We start from the raw sequence: 18932 nt of genomic DNA on the forward strand, positions 1-18932 counted from the left end.
AAGTCTTCTGGCTATGCTGCCCCTTTCATATCCTTTTGCTAGAGGCCAGGGTTGTCTTGGCCCTTTGCCTGGACCTGCTGGTGTGACGGGGTTGCCACTTCGCCAGTATTCAGTCTTGATTAGGTGAGGTACAGGGGAAACCCAGAGAACCCAGCAGTGTACCCAGTTCCTCAGGGTCCAAGGCTACTGCAGACCTGCCTCATGTCTCCCCTTTGCAGAGTCTCCCTGCATATGTTTTGTGTGTAATGCTGAGGTTTTAGGTGTAGTTGTGAGGAACTGAAAAAAGTTCATCTAGTCTATTTTCCCATGAGGGTATGTTATAGTGTTCTGTAGAAATTACTTTCTAATCTAGTTTCTTATCTCTCTCCTCTTCCCTCACCTAGTTGATTCCTCCACCCTCATTTTAGATTTCCACCCTTTCTTGGAAAATTAGAAGTACTGGACTTGAGTAGTTATAATGTGCATTCCCCAGTAATTTTTTCATTGTAGTTACCATTTATCATCAGTGCTTCTTTGTCACTTGCCCACTCTATTCATCAAGGACAGCTGCTTGGCCCAGAAAGGCATTGTAGTTTGTTGGATACAAGGCACTGAAAATGTTGAAAAGAATTGAAATCCTCTTTGACTCGATAGTCACTTCTAGGACTCTATACACTAAAACTAATTAGAGATGCCAAATGGTTTATATATAAGGCTGTTCTACAGATTTATTTGTATCCTAGCTAAAAAATACAGAGAGCTTAATGAAAATATCCAGGTATGGTAGATTACGGTGGAGCTATTTAAAAATCACATGTAAAAGTATTATATGGGAAATGTTCACAATAAACTAAAAAGCAGGATATTAAATAATAGACAGTATTATCCCAGATCTTTACAAGTCTCTCATAACTTTAGGAAGAAAATTCTCTAAAATACTAGCAATATTAACTCCAGGTTTTCATTTTTTATGTATTTTTTGTGTCTTGTGAATTTCTGCTATGTTCATGAATTACTAGTGGGATCAAGAAAATAATATCTCTTAAATATTTTTAAGAATGCTCTTGAAAATGTTTTCTGCCATTATTGAGATGTTTGAAAATTATATATGAATAATTTTGGTATATACTCTGCATATATAAAGATATGTATCTATGCATACATTTATACACACATACATAATGTAATAGTACATCAGTATATCTCATTCTTTTTTCTAATAATCATGTGCTGTGATAGCGGAATACTACCTGTATGCCATGAGTTGTGGTGCTAGATGGCAGACATGGATAAAAGTATCTAGCTGTCTTGTATAGCTTTACATTAGGCTTGCATTCTTAAGGAGCAAATCAACACAGAAGAAGGCAGTGGGACCAACCAACCTAAAATAATCACTATAGTGTTAATGCATTCACCAGGTTTTAAGAGCTTGTGTTAATTGCTCTGTGGAAGTCAACTTTGTGAATTATTTCAGGATACCATGAAGAGATAAGCTCAGTTTCCACTTGTAGAATGAGAAATTTTTAAAACTTAGGTATTTTTCTGGCACCAGTTACAGGAACTTGCTGACTTAATTTATTTATCTTTTGTTTAGTTTGACCAAGCTGCTGATGCTGAGTTATCCTGGATTACTGAAACAGAAAAGAAATTGATGTCTCTGGGTGACATCAGGCTTGAGCAAGACCAGACTTCTGCTCAGCTGCAGGTTCAAAAGGTGAAGAAACACATTTCCAGTTGCCATTGAAATTATTTGCTGCTGTGCTCCAAGTTTAGAAAATAAGCTGGCAGGCATGATTTACTTTGTAAGATCCTGCCAGTGTAACTTGGTATTTTCAACTATTTTGCCTAATTGTTTTTATTGTAGTCATCTATTCTTTCTTTCCTTTTTTAAAATCTTTACTTGGGAAATTACAGACATTCACCATGGAGATTTTGAGACACAAGGATATTATTGATGAACTTGTTAAATCTGGGGATAAAATCATGGCCACATCCAGTGAAGAGGAAAAGCAGTCAATGAAGGTATAATCTTGACTATGTTATTGGTCGTGAGTCTCTTGAGTAGACAGCATGTGTTGAGCTTTAGGTCTTAGAAAAGCATTTTGTCTTTATCCGTAGCTGCTGTTTAAGCAGCAAAATCATTAGTTTTGAATAAGACACTTTTATAAGCTTAGAAAATAACAGCAAAAAGAATATTCCTTTAGGGAATCATCATGAGGACAATCTTTTTTAAAAGGCATAATAGCCGTTAAAATTTGAGTCCTTGGTTAACTGCTTTACATTATACATTCACTTACTATAAGCTGATATTAAGTATGCTCATGCATTATTATGTGTGTCAGCTGTGGTATATAGGCTGCAGGAACATTTGGGACCCAAGCTGAAGCAAAACCCAGAGTACCTGGTTCTCTCTAACGCTGAAATCCATTCTGTATAAAGTTGCAGTAAACAGTATAAGGGCAAAAGTGAGCCAAGGAATTAAAAAAGCATCCATTGTATGTAATGTTAATGATCTTGTAAAGTAGGGCTTCTGGTAGGAAAATTCTAAATAAATACAGAGTAAAAAATAATACACAGAGTCCACCAAAAATATATATACATCAGGAAAGGAAAAACATATAAATATATTAATACTAAATTTATCAAGACATCATGAGATTAATCCAAGTTACCTTTGGTCTCTACAATTACAAGAGGTGCTCACAGTGGTGGCTGTGAGCTTCCAGACATTGATTAGTATAGCAAACCACTCAAGTGTGTATACATTTTCTTGCAGACTCAGTAGATGCAAACGTCCATGCCTAAGATCGTATTTTTAAAGCATATACATTGTTATTAAAGTATATCATAGAATACTAGATCACACAATATAATGATACTCTCTTTTATTTACATCCCACAGTACTGATTTGTCTATAACTGAATGTTTATTATTTTTGCAAAGATTCAGACATGAAAATTGTAGATCATCATGAAGTGGTTTATTGAGTTACTATTGTGCCTTACCTTCTCCTGTTAGATTTTACTGTGACTGTACACCATTATCTAGATCCCTGTGACTGCCACATAAGATCAGTGTAGAGGATAATACTGTACCTTGCTTCTAATATATGTAGTCTTCTTGATTTGCAGTTCGTATAATTTTATTTCCAAATGATAGTTCTTTTTCCCCCAGAAAATCATGTAAGTGTTGGGAGGATCACAGGAAACTTGTTTTCCAACGTGAGAGCAGTGTAAGAATGGCTGGAGAATTCTGCTTGCTGTGTTTGGGGCGTTCATTATATTAGTCCTAAAAATGTGAGGCCCTTTCTTAATTTAAAATGAGGCTTTCTGCATAGAAACAATCCAGCTAGCTTTGGTTGATTTACTCACTTCACATACATTTGTTGACCGTCTGCTCGGCAGAGCAGAGTGGTGGACAGCACACCATGGGACATGTCTGCTAGCTGGCCTACCAACGAAACATGCTTCATCTTCTTATTTTCTAGAACAAACTGGACAAGGTATTGAAAAACTATGATGCCATCTGCCAGATAAACTCAGAGAGATATCTGCAGCTAGAGCGGGCCCAGTCCCTCATTAATCAGTTCTGGGAGACCTATGAAGAACTCTGGCCATGGCTGACCGAAACACAGCAAATCATCTCTCAGCTTCCTGCTCCAGCCCTGGAGTATGAAACTTTAAGACAGCAGCAGGAAGAACATCGGGTAAGCTCAGGGTGAGAGAGAATGTGACATTCCCCATAGAAAAGGAATCGTGGTTTTGATTAATGTTGTTAGTACTCTATTTAGTCTGCACAGCTTACTTACCTCAGCAACTGCATAGCTTGTTGCCTAGCATTCAGTGAGATGACCTGTGTGGGTAGAATGCATTGTATATTTCTTACTTGCCTCATAACTTATAGAACAAATGTATGCAATGTATGCCATCTGGGTAAAGAAGATCCTATTTGCAAATGTCAGAGGAATGTGATTTTTGAAGTGCTTTCAGTTCACACCTGTTGATTTGCTTTTGATTTATACATGGTGACTAAGTTTTATGCTTTCTTTGAAAGCTCTTGGGCTTGGAGAAAATACACAACTCGTGAATACTTCAATGTAGCAATATTGTGAAATCTATGAGAAGGGTGTATACTGAAGTATAGAGACAAATTGTGTCCCGTCTTTTTTGCGCCCTGTGTAGGCGGGACTCTGACAGTCCTGGTCCCGTTCAGTGTAGACGAGTGCACTAGAGTGTATGTTTACATCACAGTTACAACGTGTTTAAACATAAATAGCGTGGCATTCTGAAGCCTGCATTCTAGCAGTCACTTCATTGTTAATGTCGCTTAAAATTTTGCGAGGATTTGGTGAGTGTTCAAGACTGTTAGAAAAACTCTAGAGTCCTTGCTATTTATGGACTTACAAACCTAGTTCTCCCAGATCTGTACAAGATGTACTCTTGAGAGTTGTGCAAGGGGTGGTGCTGTCATGTGGGCTGGGTTTCACCATAGTTTGAGCCGTTGGGAATATGTGACATATCTATTAATCTTACTTGTTTGTTTTTTTCACGTATTGGTGTTGAAGAGTATCTGTCACTCAGTATTTACCTAGGAGGCAGTTTTAAAGAATACTTTCAGGAAGAATGAAAATTTTGTGGAGTACTCTCTAAATCATTCAGCAAAAAAGACACACTGTAGAACTAAATTTAATTTTTGTTTATTTGTGGAAGAAATCCTGATGTCTATTCACTGAATGATTTTCAATACAAAACGTATTGTGACTGTCTATGAGGTAATTTGAGTTTTTAACATAACATCACGTAGTAAGGAAAGGTTAAGTATAGAGTTGAAATTTTCCAAGTTGAGTTGATTTTCCTTCTTTGCATAATCTTTCAAAACAAATTTATGATTATATACTTAAAGAAACATAAGATTTGCAGCCAGCTCTTCAGATTGTGCAGGCTAAAAGTGTTCAGAATATTGGCAGCTCCCCAGAATGGCATGTCCTCCTCAGTTCCACATTGTCCTGTTTTAGGGGAGGCTCGTTCATACCGCCCAGGGACGAGAAATGGTTCTAAGGCCCGTTGCTGAGTTTCAGAGATCTTAACATCACACTGTGTCTCTCCAGCATGACTGACTCCAGGAAACATTTTATCACATGGCCGGCAAAGGCATCTCTTTTCAGACTTTTTTCCCCTGCAGACACATATACCTGAAGAAACACCCAGTCAGTGTCCCCTGGCCTGTCATGAACTGGTCTACACAAGGTCCATTGCACCCTTCCCTTCTGAGGTTGAATTGCCTTACGGTTGTGCTGCATGAAGGAGAGCTCTAGGCAGCTCAAGAAACCTGAGCATTTCACTTGAGAGACTAAGCATCCCTTACCGAACTTGTGCGGCGTCCCCCTCCATCTCTCCTTTTTCATGTGATTCTGTGGTAACTGATACTGCCATCACACCTCCATTTTGCAGACTAGCACAAAAGGATGATCTCTCAGCCGGGAACAGCCGGAAGCTGGATTGCAGGCATGGCCCTACCATGTTATTATGTGCAGCATCTTAGATTAGACATCTTACCCCCTTTTGAAATTGAATTTGTATTTATTCAGCCCCTTCCAAAAGTACTTTGAGGCAACCTTCAGAAAAAAATTTTAAATGGCAGTTTACTCTAGGAATAGATACTGATGTAGCAGTTTTCTCAGCAAGTTCTCCCAGTAATCTGTAAGATGGGTTTTAGTGGACACTCTGGGTAAGAACTAGTAGTGTTCCATCTCAGTAATTCTTCTTGATATATATTAAAAATTGAAGGAAAAAATCGGTAGCTTACCTCTAGACTGTCTTTCTTGTATATAATTTCTCTCAGAGAAACTCTTACTAGGGGCTAGGTAGCAAACAGCACAGAGATGCTGGTGAGGACAAGAAGCTGCTGATGAGGGAGCCAGATCCATAATGTGGCACAAAGGGAAGGTTCCTCAATAGCACCTAGGGCTGACCTCAGAAACTCTTAGGCAGAGACTTCCCTCAGTTTGGGATTTGACCCATGAGTAACTGCTTGGTGGTGGGCCCAGGACGCATGAAGTGGAGGTATGCTAAGCCGCATTCAGGCTCCTATCATTTCAAGAGGCTCCACTTGGGTTACCTCCATTTGTTAGCATAACTATCACTGTATCTCTTGATTAGATGACAAAATTATACAACATATTCGTGTGACACTTATTTAAATGTGTCTCACAAATATTTAATAAATAGCTATATATTTGATAGATTGATAACTCTTACAAACATTTTAAAGTAACAAAAGGTAGAGTCTTTTATATGCATCTGCAATGTCCATATGTCATAAATATATATAGAATGTTTTAGTATACATATACATGGCATGATCAAGAAATACGGTGAATGTTCAAATTAAAAATTTTTATGTATAGTAAAAGATACATTGCCATTAACCCGTCTCAAAATACCACCCCCACTTCAAACATACTTATGGTGTCATTTTTGCCGCTTGTGTCAGTTCTGGAAGTTGTCTTCTGTAAATGACTTTAGTTATTCTTCTGTAGCTACCTTTTTATCCTGAATCAGTTCAAACCATTTACCTTGCATGGTCATTTTGACCTTGGAGAAGAGCCAGAAGTCACCAAGTGTCAGATGCAGTGGACACGGTGGAAGAGGACACACTGTGATATTTTCACAGTTTGCCCTTGCTTTGGGTGGCCCTTGGCATTGGCATTCACTGTATTTTTTTATCATACCTCATAAAGACACTCACAAAAGAGGACTCCAGAACTGCTTCAGAAAGTGACGAGGAGATGGGATGAGTGCGTTTAAAGTGGGGGATACTTTGAGGAGAGTGTATTAGTCAGCTTTCCTGTCACTGGAACAAAATAACCAATATTCTAAAAGAGGCTTGTTCTGGCTCACAGTTTCAGTGTGTTCAGTCTGTGCTTGGCAGACTCCAAGGCAGCAGAGGCCTGGGGAGAGTTCACTGTGGAGGAAAGCCGCTCACACCATGGGGGCCTAGAATCAGGGAGGGGAGGGAGGAGCCAGGGCCAAGAACACACCCGCCCTGCTCACACCCTCAGCGATGAGGCCTTCCGCATAGGCCTCAGCTCCTAATAGTCCGTTCAGCTGTGGTCTCATCAGTCAAGGTTGAGTATAATGCTCCCATCATTCCAGTCACCTTCCAAACATAGGAGACTTTGAGTGACATTTTACTTAAACATTTACATTGTATTTTGGTCACACCTGAGTCTCCAGGTTATATCCGCATCTCCATCTGATAATGGTTTGCCTATATAAGTGCAATGACATGTGGGCGTACATCACCCTTGTCTCCTTTCCAGTTCTTTTTGTCAGCTTTGTGTCCGCATCCTACTGAGCTTTCCTTTACCCTTTCTCCTTTCTCTCCCCTTCCCTCCCACTCTCCCTTTTATGCTTTTGTAAATAACATAAATGTGCAGAAAGGAATCCTGAGAGTGATGGTTTATTCTCTGTGAGGATGTAGGAGTTAAGAATGCTTTTATGTAAAATGACCCTCGGCTAATTTTCTTGTCAGAATGTGCTGCTGTGGGTATGAAATGCGTAATGAACTGAGAGTCACTGTTTCATTCCACCGGCACTTTTGTGTGCCCCTGAGAAGGGGCTTTGGTGTGACTAGACTGCTTAGCCCTTGTGTTAGAGCCATCTCATCCGGCAGAGAGCTGTACACACGGTCACATGCTAAGTGCCTTGCAGTGGGGAGGGCATTTGTTTGGAGTTTCTTGACAAATGGAGGCATTGGGGATGTAGACAGCTGTAATGTGGAGGTGTAACCCTGAGATACTGAGAAACTGTTTGGTTTGTTATAGCAACTGCGAGAGTTGATTGCTGAACACAAGCCACACATAGATAAGATGAACAAGACTGGGCCACAGTTACTGGAATTGAGCCCAGGGGAAGGCTTTTCCATTCAAGAGAAGTATGTGGCAGCTGACACGCTTTATAGTCAAATTAAAGAAGATGTCAAAAAGCGTGCTGTGGCACTGGATGAAGCCATGGCTCAGTCAACTCAGGTAATGATTTACACTCGACACAGAATTTTGTTCTTCTGCACAGTACAGCTCGAGGAGACATTTTCATGGATTTCCTGATTAAATTTCAGCCAAAATGACTTCAGTCACTCAGATTATTCACACTTGGTCTCTCAGAGGTGATGTTTGCTTACATCCAGCCTTTTATAGTTTTACCTACTTCAAGAGATAATAAATAATTTAAGTGACTAAGAAACATATAGTTTATGTCATTGTACAGATATGTAATTCAGTGCTCGTCCTGATGGAAAGCAATGTTGCCCTTGGGGATAGAGAGTATCCCTGTCATCACTAATAAAGAAACTAGTAAGAGGGAACATTAAATGATCAGCCATATAAAAAGGTTAAGAATATAAAGTTGCAGGTGGATTTTTTTCTTTCAAAATATCTTTTTGCAAGAAGTTATAATTTGAAGTTACCTGTAGGCCTTGCATTTTCAAGGTTTCATTTTTATCAATAGATGCAAGACATTAGAGTCTCCATTTTCTGTAATGCTGAGTGATGGTTCCCTTGATTTTGAGGCTAGTGTAGAAATTATGGTTTTGTTTTGTTTTTTTTTCCCGATACTGGGAATCAAACTCACGACCTTGCGCTTGCCAGGCAGGCACTGTGCCGCTGAGCTAAATCCCCAGCCCTAGTGTAGAAATTATGAACTAATCAGTTTTTTATAACTTTGCTTAACTGTCTACCATACTTTTACCAATAAACATTTGGAACTATCTCATGTATATGGTATATGTTTGATTATTAACTAAATGCAAACTTTCTGGGAAAGGCGCTGGATATTGAACCCCATGTCTCAGCATGGGCTGTGCCACTGAGCTACTTCCCCAGCCCCAAACACAAACTTTAGATACAACGTTGAGGAAAGTTTTGTTTTGTTAAATTTTTAAACTTTTTTTTAGTTCCCAAAATACATAACTTAAGCGAACCCGTAAATCTGGTGAAAACTGTTCATGAGTTTCACCGTTAATAATGTAACTTCATAGGATGCCGAAATATCATGAAAAACAGAGAAAATAATCACTTCTTGCAGACAGAGACCTACTTATTGAACACAGTTTTTTAAAATTTATTTGAATTATGGTAAACAATAGACTAAAACAGATGCTGTGCCAAGTGGTCCACCTATATGTTAATGTATATCATTTACTAATGATGACATTTAATTGCATATAAGAAACTGTCATGTAAGTGGTATGCAGAAGGACATACAAGTTATAATTTTAGTAGAGTCTTCCTATGTTAGCTAGATCTACCTCTTGGATAGCTGTTTTGATAAAAGGACTGTGATCTTGTTCATGATTGAATAAATTAGATGATTTTCATTTAAATCTCACATGTAGTATTACAGATCTTTTCCCCATAAATGATCCCAATTGTTTTACCACTAGTTCCATGATAAGATTGACCAGATCCGTGAGAGCCTGGAGCGCGTGGTGGAGCGTCTGAGGCAGCCGCCATCCATCTCTGCTGAGGTTGAGAAGATCAAGGAGCAGATCAGTGAAAATAAGAACATATCAGTAGACATGGAAAAGCTACAGCCATTGTATGAAACTCTTAAACTGAGGGGAGAGGAAATGATTGCTAGATCTGGGGGTACTGATAAAGACATATCTGCCAAAGGTAATAGTTATGGAATAATGAAACAATTCAACTTTCACAACAACCCTAAATTTTATGCTGCTCCCTCACAATCCAATTGCATAATAAAGTGCCAAGTCTTGGAAAGGGTATTACAAATACAGTGTGTTTAGGGTTGAAGGGCCATGTGCACAGATCCCTTATTCATGTCTTCCCATGTTTGTGAAATTAATCAGTGGAATACAGTGTGTGCCATTGTGCCACAGCCATGGGTTCTGCAGGGATTTGAAACAAGCAGGGTAAAGCATGATGCTAATAAGGCCAACTAGGTTTTTTTAAAAATACTCATTTTTCCTCATTAGTGACTATACTGTATCACAAAGTAGGCCTGCCCTATCTCATAACCGCAGAGAGACACCCATGACATTAATCAGCTGTCTTAGAGCCATGCATTGGGCATCAGTAGGAAGAGCATGTGCACTGTGGAAATTCATGGTAAGATCCTGTAGCCATGAGCCTGAAATACATATCCTGCATTATTGTGTTCCTGGGATTGAACAGTGTATTCTTTGAGATTGTGAGCAGTAGAGTCAGTCAGGTGGTACTTCACTTTCTTTTGGGTTAAAGCCACCCTTAGTGAACTTAATACTTGGTAAATTTGGGTCTTCTCTGAGTTCAATAACATTGAACATCGATGTTGGTCAGGCAAGTTCTTGGTTCAGCAGAAACAGGAAAACCCTAGACCTTGCATTGTCTGGAGCACTCCTGGACCCCAGTGATACCTACCAGACTGCTACGAACCAACACCTGAGCCAAGTTTGGATACTTAGCACACTGAATCACTGTTTTCTGTATGTACTAAAATGTTTTGCTTTATTAAGGGAGGCTAACTCCAGTGTCCTTGTTGCATAGCTGTTCGGAATAAGCTTGACCAAATGGTTTTCATTTGGGAGAACATACACACGCTGGTGGAAGAAAGGGAAGCCAAACTACTGGATGTAATGGAACTAGCAGAAAAGTTCTGGTGTGACCACATGGCTCTGGTGGTTACCACTAAAGATACTCAGGATCTCATTCGGGACCTAGAAGATCCTGGGATTGATCCCTCAGTAGTAAAAGAGCAGCAAGAAGCAGCAGAGGTAAGCAGAAAATCTCATTTAAAGTTGAAATGCAAGTTATGGCCCAATGAAGCCTTCATTCGTCTGCCAAATATTAGGAATTACTCTTAAGATTATAGTTGATTCTGAACATGTAATGCATAAGTATTGGTAGGAAATACAATGCACTCACAAATTTCACTTAAAGATGTAGATGCAGAATAACTTCTCTCCATCCCCACTGCTTCTTCCCTATTCTAGGGCCTGTTCTCTCTCTTTTTTTTGGTGGGGGGGCTCCAGAGTAACCTGAGGTGCAGAGTCCCTTTCTTGCCAGCCTTCTCACCTCACTGCCAGTCCTCTTTCTAGACCAGCTTGTATTGTGTTGTTGCTTAGAAGCTCTCAGCAGAACACCAGCGGGGTAAAGCCCACACTGCCTACGATGGACTGTGGCAAATCCTGCTTAAGAATTAATGTTCAGTTGGATTAGTAACCCCTATGTAGATCTTTTCTTATAAACGTAGCAAAACTGTGGGCTTAGTATAAATACCATCTCTGTTACCGTAATACTGTCCTTGTGCAAAGTTCTCTACACACAGTGTGACCGATGGTGCTTGCTTATACTTCTGTGCTTCCTAGTGGACTTGGGGACCCCTTGAGCAGAATAGCCAGATCTATTTTTCTTTCTATCCCAGTGCTCTAGTTTAAGCTTAGTTCATGCTTATTAAATAATGAATGAATAAATACATTTTTACCCAGAAGATGAAAGGGCCCTTCATTTCTGTTGTAAATTTCTATAGTTTATAGGTGCTACTTAGGGTAATGTCATAAAATGTAAATTAAAACCAGGTTTTCCTCAGCATACTAACAAATACAGTCTTTGGACTCATATTTTACTATGTCCACTTTAAATGCATATTGTTAAACTAGTTCATTTGGCAAGCAAAATGTCTTTCTGTGCTTCGTGTTGGTATTTTTCAGAATTTGTTCAGGTGTTTGTTACAATTTTTATTTCTTTTTGTTTTTATAATAAAGATCTGGCATTTTAAAAGAGTGCCATTTTTCCTTTAAAATGTTTCTTGTTTCTTTGTGAGAAAATTTGCAGCAAAAAGTTGGAAAACAGAAAAAAGAAATGAAAATAATCCTGATCCCACCTCCCAGAAATGACTATTACCAGCATCTTTGTGTCCAACTCTGTAACATTGTAAGGCTGCCATTTTCTTATTCTAGGCCATACGGGAAGAGATCGATGGGCTTCAAGAAGAGCTGGACATGGTCGTTAACCTGGGTTCAGAGCTCATTGCTGCGTGTGGGGAACCAGATAAACCCATTGTCAAGAAGAGCATCGATGAGGTACAGCTGGCTTCTCTGCTTTTACAGAATGCTTTTCTAAAAATTCAGTGAACTAAAATGTATTTGTTAAAAGTAATCAAAAATTCAAACTTGGTTCTAAAAGAGTTACAACATTCTCTTTTTAGTTAAATTCAGCGTGGGATTCTCTAAACAAAGCTTGGAAAGATCGAATTGACCGCCTGGAGGAGGCCATGCAGACCGCTGTTCAGTACCAGGATGGGCTGCAGGTAGGGCTGAGCGATGTCTAGAAACGTGTACACTGGCACTGTCCCAGGTCCGCAAGCATGCATGCAGTTACTGGGCAAATCTGTTATTTTCCCAGCTACTTTGATTTGGTTTTACCTTTTAAGAAAGTTTCTGACCCTTAGGTGTGTTAACTCATAGGCACAGCTACCCATATAGTCTGTGAAATTTACTTTAAAATGAAATATTTTACTTTTTCTAAAAAAAGGTAAAAGTAAATGTGCCTACACAATCTTTTTCATTAGTGGTTCAGCAGCAGACAGTGAAATGGAACTGCGTCTTGATTCTTTTCTAAAGTTGAGTGGAATGAGATGAAAAGAGTAAACACTCTAAAAATATCTCCAAGTTTAAAGTCAAAAGTAAGGAAATTTGATTTGAAGCCAGTGTTCTCCCTGTACTAAAATAGATTTCCATTTTATTAGGTCATAATCGGGTATGTAAAAGATGTTTTCTTTTTTGCATATATATAATTTGTTTTAAGAGTTGTTTTTCACATCTCTTAAAGGCTCTCATTCAGTTCATTAACTGTGCACAAATTGATTTTTTTAATATTAAAAATTCTCTTGTCAGTTCAGACTTATTCAGGGACATTTTTTTGCTACCTTCCTTGACTTTGTTCCATTTCCTAACAGGCTGGCAGGCATTTAATCTTTCATCCTTCTTACCATATGGAAAACGTCCCTCTAAGTATTTCCATAACACTAAATGAATATTATTCTTAAAGCTCAGATGAGAACAACTTTTCCTTTTTCATTATGCCACTCCATTTCTGTGTTTGTCAAAATAAATATCACCAGCCAGGCTTTAAGTCATCTGAAAAGGGCTTTGAGCTTTAGAAATATATGAGAAATTCACTACAAATAACACCTTATTGCATCCCCCTATTTTTAACCAAAGTGATAATTCATTAGTAAATAGCCTTGGCTAGTAGTACCTAAATGGGGCGCCAGCCCTCTGCGCATCCCTCCAGGTGTGGTGGTGGTCATTGAGTTGCACTGTCCTCCAGGGCTGGAGGTGGCAACACCACCACGGGCAGGGACCTAGGAGCCCACAGGCAAGACGCCATGACCTGTGCCAGGCATGGTGGCGCACGCCTGTAATCCCAGCACTCGGGAGGTGGAGGCAGGAGGATCATTGCGAGTTCGAGACCAGCCTGGGCTAGAAAGTGAGCTCAAGGCCAGCCTGAGTTGCATAGTGAGACCCTGTCTCAAAAAAAAAAAAAAAAAAAAAAAAAAGACAGCATGACCTGGGCACTAACTTGTTACTGCTGGAAAAGCAAGGCCCCTCCTAGGTAGAACTCCTTAGGGCATTAGCACCACCTGTTAGTCATGAAGGGCGTCGTGGTTTACAAATAGCTGTGGGAGTATCATTAGATGTCCAAAGCTCCAGAAGCTGTACAGGGTCTAAGGGTTCATTATAAAGCAAAATATATTTTATTTCCCAGGTTACAGTTTAAATTCTTAGGGTTGATTAATGATAACCTAAAAATATCAGATATTTTTCAGGATTTTTCCCCCGCTATATGATCTGGAAACTTCATTAAAGGACAAAATAATAAAAAATGTGTTGAGCCTTTCTAGAATATTTATAGTAGCTAAAAAGAATAAAAAGAGTAGAGGACTCTGAAGTCTATGTTGCAATCCAGAATAATGGTCTCAGTACTAATCATTTACGTATGCAGGACTTTAATGCTAATCTGAATTTACGTAGGGGTTTAGTTGAAGTAGGTATTTTGCCCGTATGCTGAACAGTGAACTTCTTGCTTATTTCAATAAGTAGATGGGTTTAGACCTTTTTGTTTAGTATATTTTACATAAGAGAACACAGGGAATTTTATTTCATTTGATTTGTAATTTTTTTCTTCTTTTTTTGTAATTTTTTTCAAACAAATACAACTTTTTTTAAAAAAACTTTTAATGTTCTGAGAATCTATTCAGGACAGGTTTCTTTTGAAAACTTAGTAAATACATATAACCTCCAATTGTGCATCTATTTGGGGCAACTCTTCTGTTAGCGTACTGCTTTTATTGAGGTAAACGGTTCTAATTTTTATAAAACAGGTTAATTCCATAATATCTTTGCAGATTTATGATTGTCCTTTTCTGCTATACATGAGATATTGTAGCACTGTCAAAGGCGCCTGTATGGTAACCCCTGGACTAATGTGTCTTTCAGGCAGTATTCGACTGGGTGGACATTGCAGGTGGTAAATTAGCGTCCATGTCTCCAATTGGAACAGATCTTGAAACTGTCAAGCAGCAGATTGAAGAGCTGAAGGTATTTGTGGGACCTAAGTAATTTATCAACGACTTCCTGGCACTTTTAAAGTTTTGTTTTCATTTGTTTATTTGTATTATTTTTGGTTTTGGTGCTGGGGAATCTAATGCAGAGCCTCATGTGCTTGCTAAGGAAAGGTTTTACATAGAGCTACACCTCAGCCTTCCACTTTTAAATCCGTGAGTCACAAAATTCTTACATATGTTTCACATAATTGAAGCATTAAATTTTAATTTTGAAAGTAGTTTAATACAAGGCCTACAGGTAGTAAGCTAGACAGCTGCTCACTAAGTGAAGGAAGTAAAGCTTAGTTGTTTTCTTTTTATACCTGTTCACTGTAGAAAAATCAGAATATATCCAAAAAAAGAAAAATCAATGTTTCTAAGTCACCCAAAATGTTATGTACCCAGAAACAGCTACTCTTGGGAGTTAGTAGAGCCTCTGTGGTATCTTCATGCTGGAGGCACGATGGAGCGTAGTGGGTGCACATGTGCTGTGGGGAGAAAGGAGGAACGTATTTAGATTATACCATTAGATTATAACCAATCTAACACCCACCGCAACATTTTTATTATTTTCATGTGTTCACAGCAATTTATTTATTCTTAAAGGCCAAAAGCACATCCATAATATAATAGTGTTTCCCAAAATGTTTGCATCTTGGGAAAGACAGTAACAAGTTTGGACTTCCTGCCTCGGCCTCACCTCTCACCCTCATGGGTTAAGCCAACATTTCTGTCCACTTTCCCCCATCAGTTCTGCTTTTGTGGTTCTTGATCTACAGTTGTGAAAATGGCTGGATTCTTTTCTCGGTGAATTCTCCTATACCAATAAGCATTTACTAAAGTAAGATTAGTGGTTTTCTTCCTAATTCTTCATACACAGAGACTGCTGTCAGTGGTCTCAATTAGGTGTTTACGTTGAACTACAGCTTGGCTTTAAAACTGAAGCATTTTCATCTCTTAAGTCCAATAGAGTGCTGTATTTAGAAACAAATTCTTTTTGACACTTTTACTGCTGCCATCATTAGATTGAGGAGTTTTGTCTTGACTATCATTAGATTGAGGGGACTTGTCCACTGTAAACCCATGGTCTATTTTATGTACAGTTACAGATGTGGAGGCGAATTTAGTTTGGATAGGTGTGTACACTGGCTCTTGGCAGGCTTCGGGAGTGCTCACTCTGAGACCCGCTTGTCTCAGCTCGTCCAGCTGATGAGCCAGCTGACCTCAGCGAAGTTACCTGCCTGTCTTGCTGCCATGTCCTTAGCTTCATTGGCGGATAAAATTATTTTCCTTATAAGTTGGTTGAGAAGAATTTGAACAGAACAACTGTTGAATTCAGTTACTGTTTTTTAATTAATACTTCCATATGTTTGAAAGAAAATTAAAGGACTGTGTAGCCATTATTTATTATTCCAGATTCAGATAAATATTTTATGAAGATGTTTTATGACGTGGCAATTTTCTTTTACAAGCAACAATTTCCTAACCTACAGTTGGCAAGCCAACATTATTTACTATACATTAGTAACAGAGGAAGCACCAATAATAGCATACTATTCCATGCAAATTATTTAATCTTGTGCCTCATCCACTGCTGACACAGTGAGTGAGGCATGAGAATAACTAAATAGTAAATGCAGCACAGCCTCAAAAAAAGTAATCAGGGATGCAAGAGCTGTATATGTTCAGAGAAAATAATAATGAGTTTCTTAGAGATACTGTTTTCTGATTTTCATATGCTAATATATTTTGTTTTCTTTCCTATAATTTTAACTCAGTTTTGAATATATGTAATTAGATATTGAAAATAAGCTCAACCTTGAAAATACAAAGTTCTAACCCACAGAATTTTTTTGGTTTAAAGTTACTGATTCATAAACAATTTTCCTTATGTACATCTCTTTTTTTAAATAGCAATTTAAGTCGGAGGCTTATCAGCAACAGATAGAAATGGAAAGACTGAACCATCAAGCAGAACTTTTGCTGAAGAAAGTAAAAGAGGAAAGTGACAAACACACTGTTCAAGACCCGTTAATGGAACTGAAACTCATATGGGATAGCCTGGATGAGAGAATTATCAACCGGCAGGTAAAAGCCAAGACCTTTGCTAAAAAGATATACATGGTTAATCTCAGATGTTATTGTAAAACAATTATTAAAAATAAAATCAGGCAGTTACATAAAAACTTGTTGGAAGTATCCAGATCCTCTTATTTCATTAGAAATTTCCTTGGTTATGCCATTTTTCCTTGAAGGATGTTAAACTAAAAATACAGAAGGATATGATGGATATGCTTCATAGGATATGCTTATGGACTTATGTAGCATGAAACAGTTGATTTTTGCCCTTGTTTTAATGCATGTCATTCTTAACGTCAAACTCATAAATGGATTTTCTTCCTCTGCTTTTTTGATAGCACAAGTTGGAGGGTGCTCTGCTGGCCCTGGGTCAGTTTCAGCATGCTTTGGACGAGCTCTTGGCGTGGCTGACACACACTGAGGGCTTGCTAAGCGAGCAGAAACCCGTTGGCAGTGACCCAAAAGCTATTGAAGTGGAACTTGCCAAACATCATGTATGTAGCCATTACTACCTATTATGCTTCCTCTTTTTTTTTTCTCCACTCAGATTTTATTGGTACATTTTAGGAATACATAATGATCATATTCATCATAGAGAATTTGTACCTATACGTGATATAACTTGATTCTTTTTTTTTTTTCTGATTCCCCTCCATCCCTTAACTCCTCCCCATTTACAAAAGCTTTGTTTGCATTTTTCCTCTTTTTCTCATTTTTTTTTTAACATTTCCATTCTTTCCTTTTCCACTCCCCTTTTTCCCCCTCCCCCTTCCTTTTTTCCCCTCCCCATTTAAATATTTTCTTCCTATTTCACAATATCTGTCACACATTTTGGTCCTTGTTTACACTTTCTGTTTCTCACAGCAGAGAAACAGTGCAATGTGTCTGATTTATTTCATTTAAGAGTGTGGGCTCAAGGTGCAGCCATTTACCTAGAAATGTCTCAAGCTTATCTTTCTTTATATCTGAGTAGTACTCCATTGCATAAACAACCACACCCTTTTTGTCCATTCACCAGTTGATGGGCATTTGGGCTACTCCTAAGATTTAGCTGTTACAAACTGTGCCACTATAAATAGTGTGCATATATCGATGTGGTCTGATGCTTTTAATTCTTTTGGGAAAATACTAAGAAGGGGAATTATGCTTCCTCTTTATGCATTTCTAATGTCATCAGGTTTTTTTAAATATGTTTCTACATGAGTTTTTCTAAGTTTGTGATTTTAATAGAAGTATATATTTGGCATTTATAACTAAAGGTTAAATTGCTTAAATACACTTCCTAAAAGATTATAATCAAGACATTTTTTCTCATTGTTCAGGGCAATTATCAAACAGAGAGAGGACTGGAAATTTGTGGCTATATTTTATTAGGGCTTCATGGTAAACTCTAAAACTTTAAATCTGTAGTTATATTTGTCATTGGGCTGCTTCATCTGTTTTTTAAAGTTGTGGGGGATAGTGTAAAAATCATAGGTTTAAAATGTGCTGCCACTGGTTTATGTTTTTACTCTGGTCACCTCCTGGCCTCTTTTACTTAGCCTATTTATACATCTCTCATTATATTATGGTTTTTTCTTCGTCTCTGTGTCACTCTTGCCTTTGACTGACTTTTGTTTCATACTCCTTTTTAAATCAGTTTTTTGAAATATGTTCTAAAGAGTTTTTACAGGTCATACATTTGATTTGGAACTTACAAATTAAAAGTTTTTTTTATCTTGAGATACTTTCATAAGCAAAATAACTTCACATTATTATCACCTTTGTGACTTTCCCTGTCTCTTAAGTCACTAGATCTACTTGGGTTTATGCACAGTAGCATTTATCTTGTCTGACATACCAGAATCTTTCATAGGCTTTAGCATTTACACTAATAGTGGTCTTTTCAAAGTCCTGAATCCTAGTAAATCCTGAATCAAGTAAAATTTCCTTGACTTTCAGATAAAAGATATTTGATGATTTTCCCTTTATTAATATTTTCAAATAAAAGGTAGATTGTTAGCATTTAAAATGGTGTTTGACCATTCTTGCTTTAGTTCTTCCCTAGTTCTTATTTCATAGTACCAGTTGTTCCCTAATTTAAGTTTTTCTTCTTCTTTCCCTGGTCCTGTTTACATGGATAATCACACCAAGCCATATTTGATGAGAAAATTAATGTTTATGTGAAAGCCTGCTCTGCTGTTTAATGTCTACGTTATACCTTTGCTTTGACTGGTCAGAGTGCTTCTGCATAAAAGCGAAATGTGTTTATTTTCTTTTTTTGTTGTTTT

The 18932-nt window shown here is 38.1% G+C and overlaps 1 protein-coding gene across 7 annotated transcripts in view; it reads left to right on the forward strand.

The window, feature by feature from the left end:
• Positions 1-18932, forward strand: part of Dst (dystonin) — a 434906-nt gene that overhangs the window by 369980 nt on the left and 45994 nt on the right. For all 7 annotated transcript variants that reach the window (XM_013505819.1, XM_005406890.2, XM_013505822.1 and 4 more), the window contains 11 exons: positions 1574-1693; positions 1894-2001; positions 3468-3686; positions 7806-8009; positions 9422-9653; positions 10524-10750; positions 11936-12058; positions 12184-12285; positions 14477-14578; positions 16498-16671; positions 17001-17156. In XM_013505819.1, coding sequence (XP_013361273.1) covers positions 1574-1693; positions 1894-2001; positions 3468-3686; positions 7806-8009; positions 9422-9653; positions 10524-10750; positions 11936-12058; positions 12184-12285; positions 14477-14578; positions 16498-16671; positions 17001-17156 — 1767 coding nt within the window. The remainder of the gene's footprint in view (positions 1-1573; positions 1694-1893; positions 2002-3467; positions 3687-7805; positions 8010-9421; positions 9654-10523; positions 10751-11935; positions 12059-12183; positions 12286-14476; positions 14579-16497; positions 16672-17000; positions 17157-18932) is intronic.

This window comes from Chinchilla lanigera, unplaced genomic scaffold (assembly GCF_000276665.1).
Source record: "Chinchilla lanigera isolate Chin_1 unplaced genomic scaffold, ChiLan1.0 scaffold00101, whole genome shotgun sequence".
Classification (NCBI taxonomy): domain Eukaryota; kingdom Metazoa; phylum Chordata; class Mammalia; order Rodentia; family Chinchillidae; genus Chinchilla; species Chinchilla lanigera.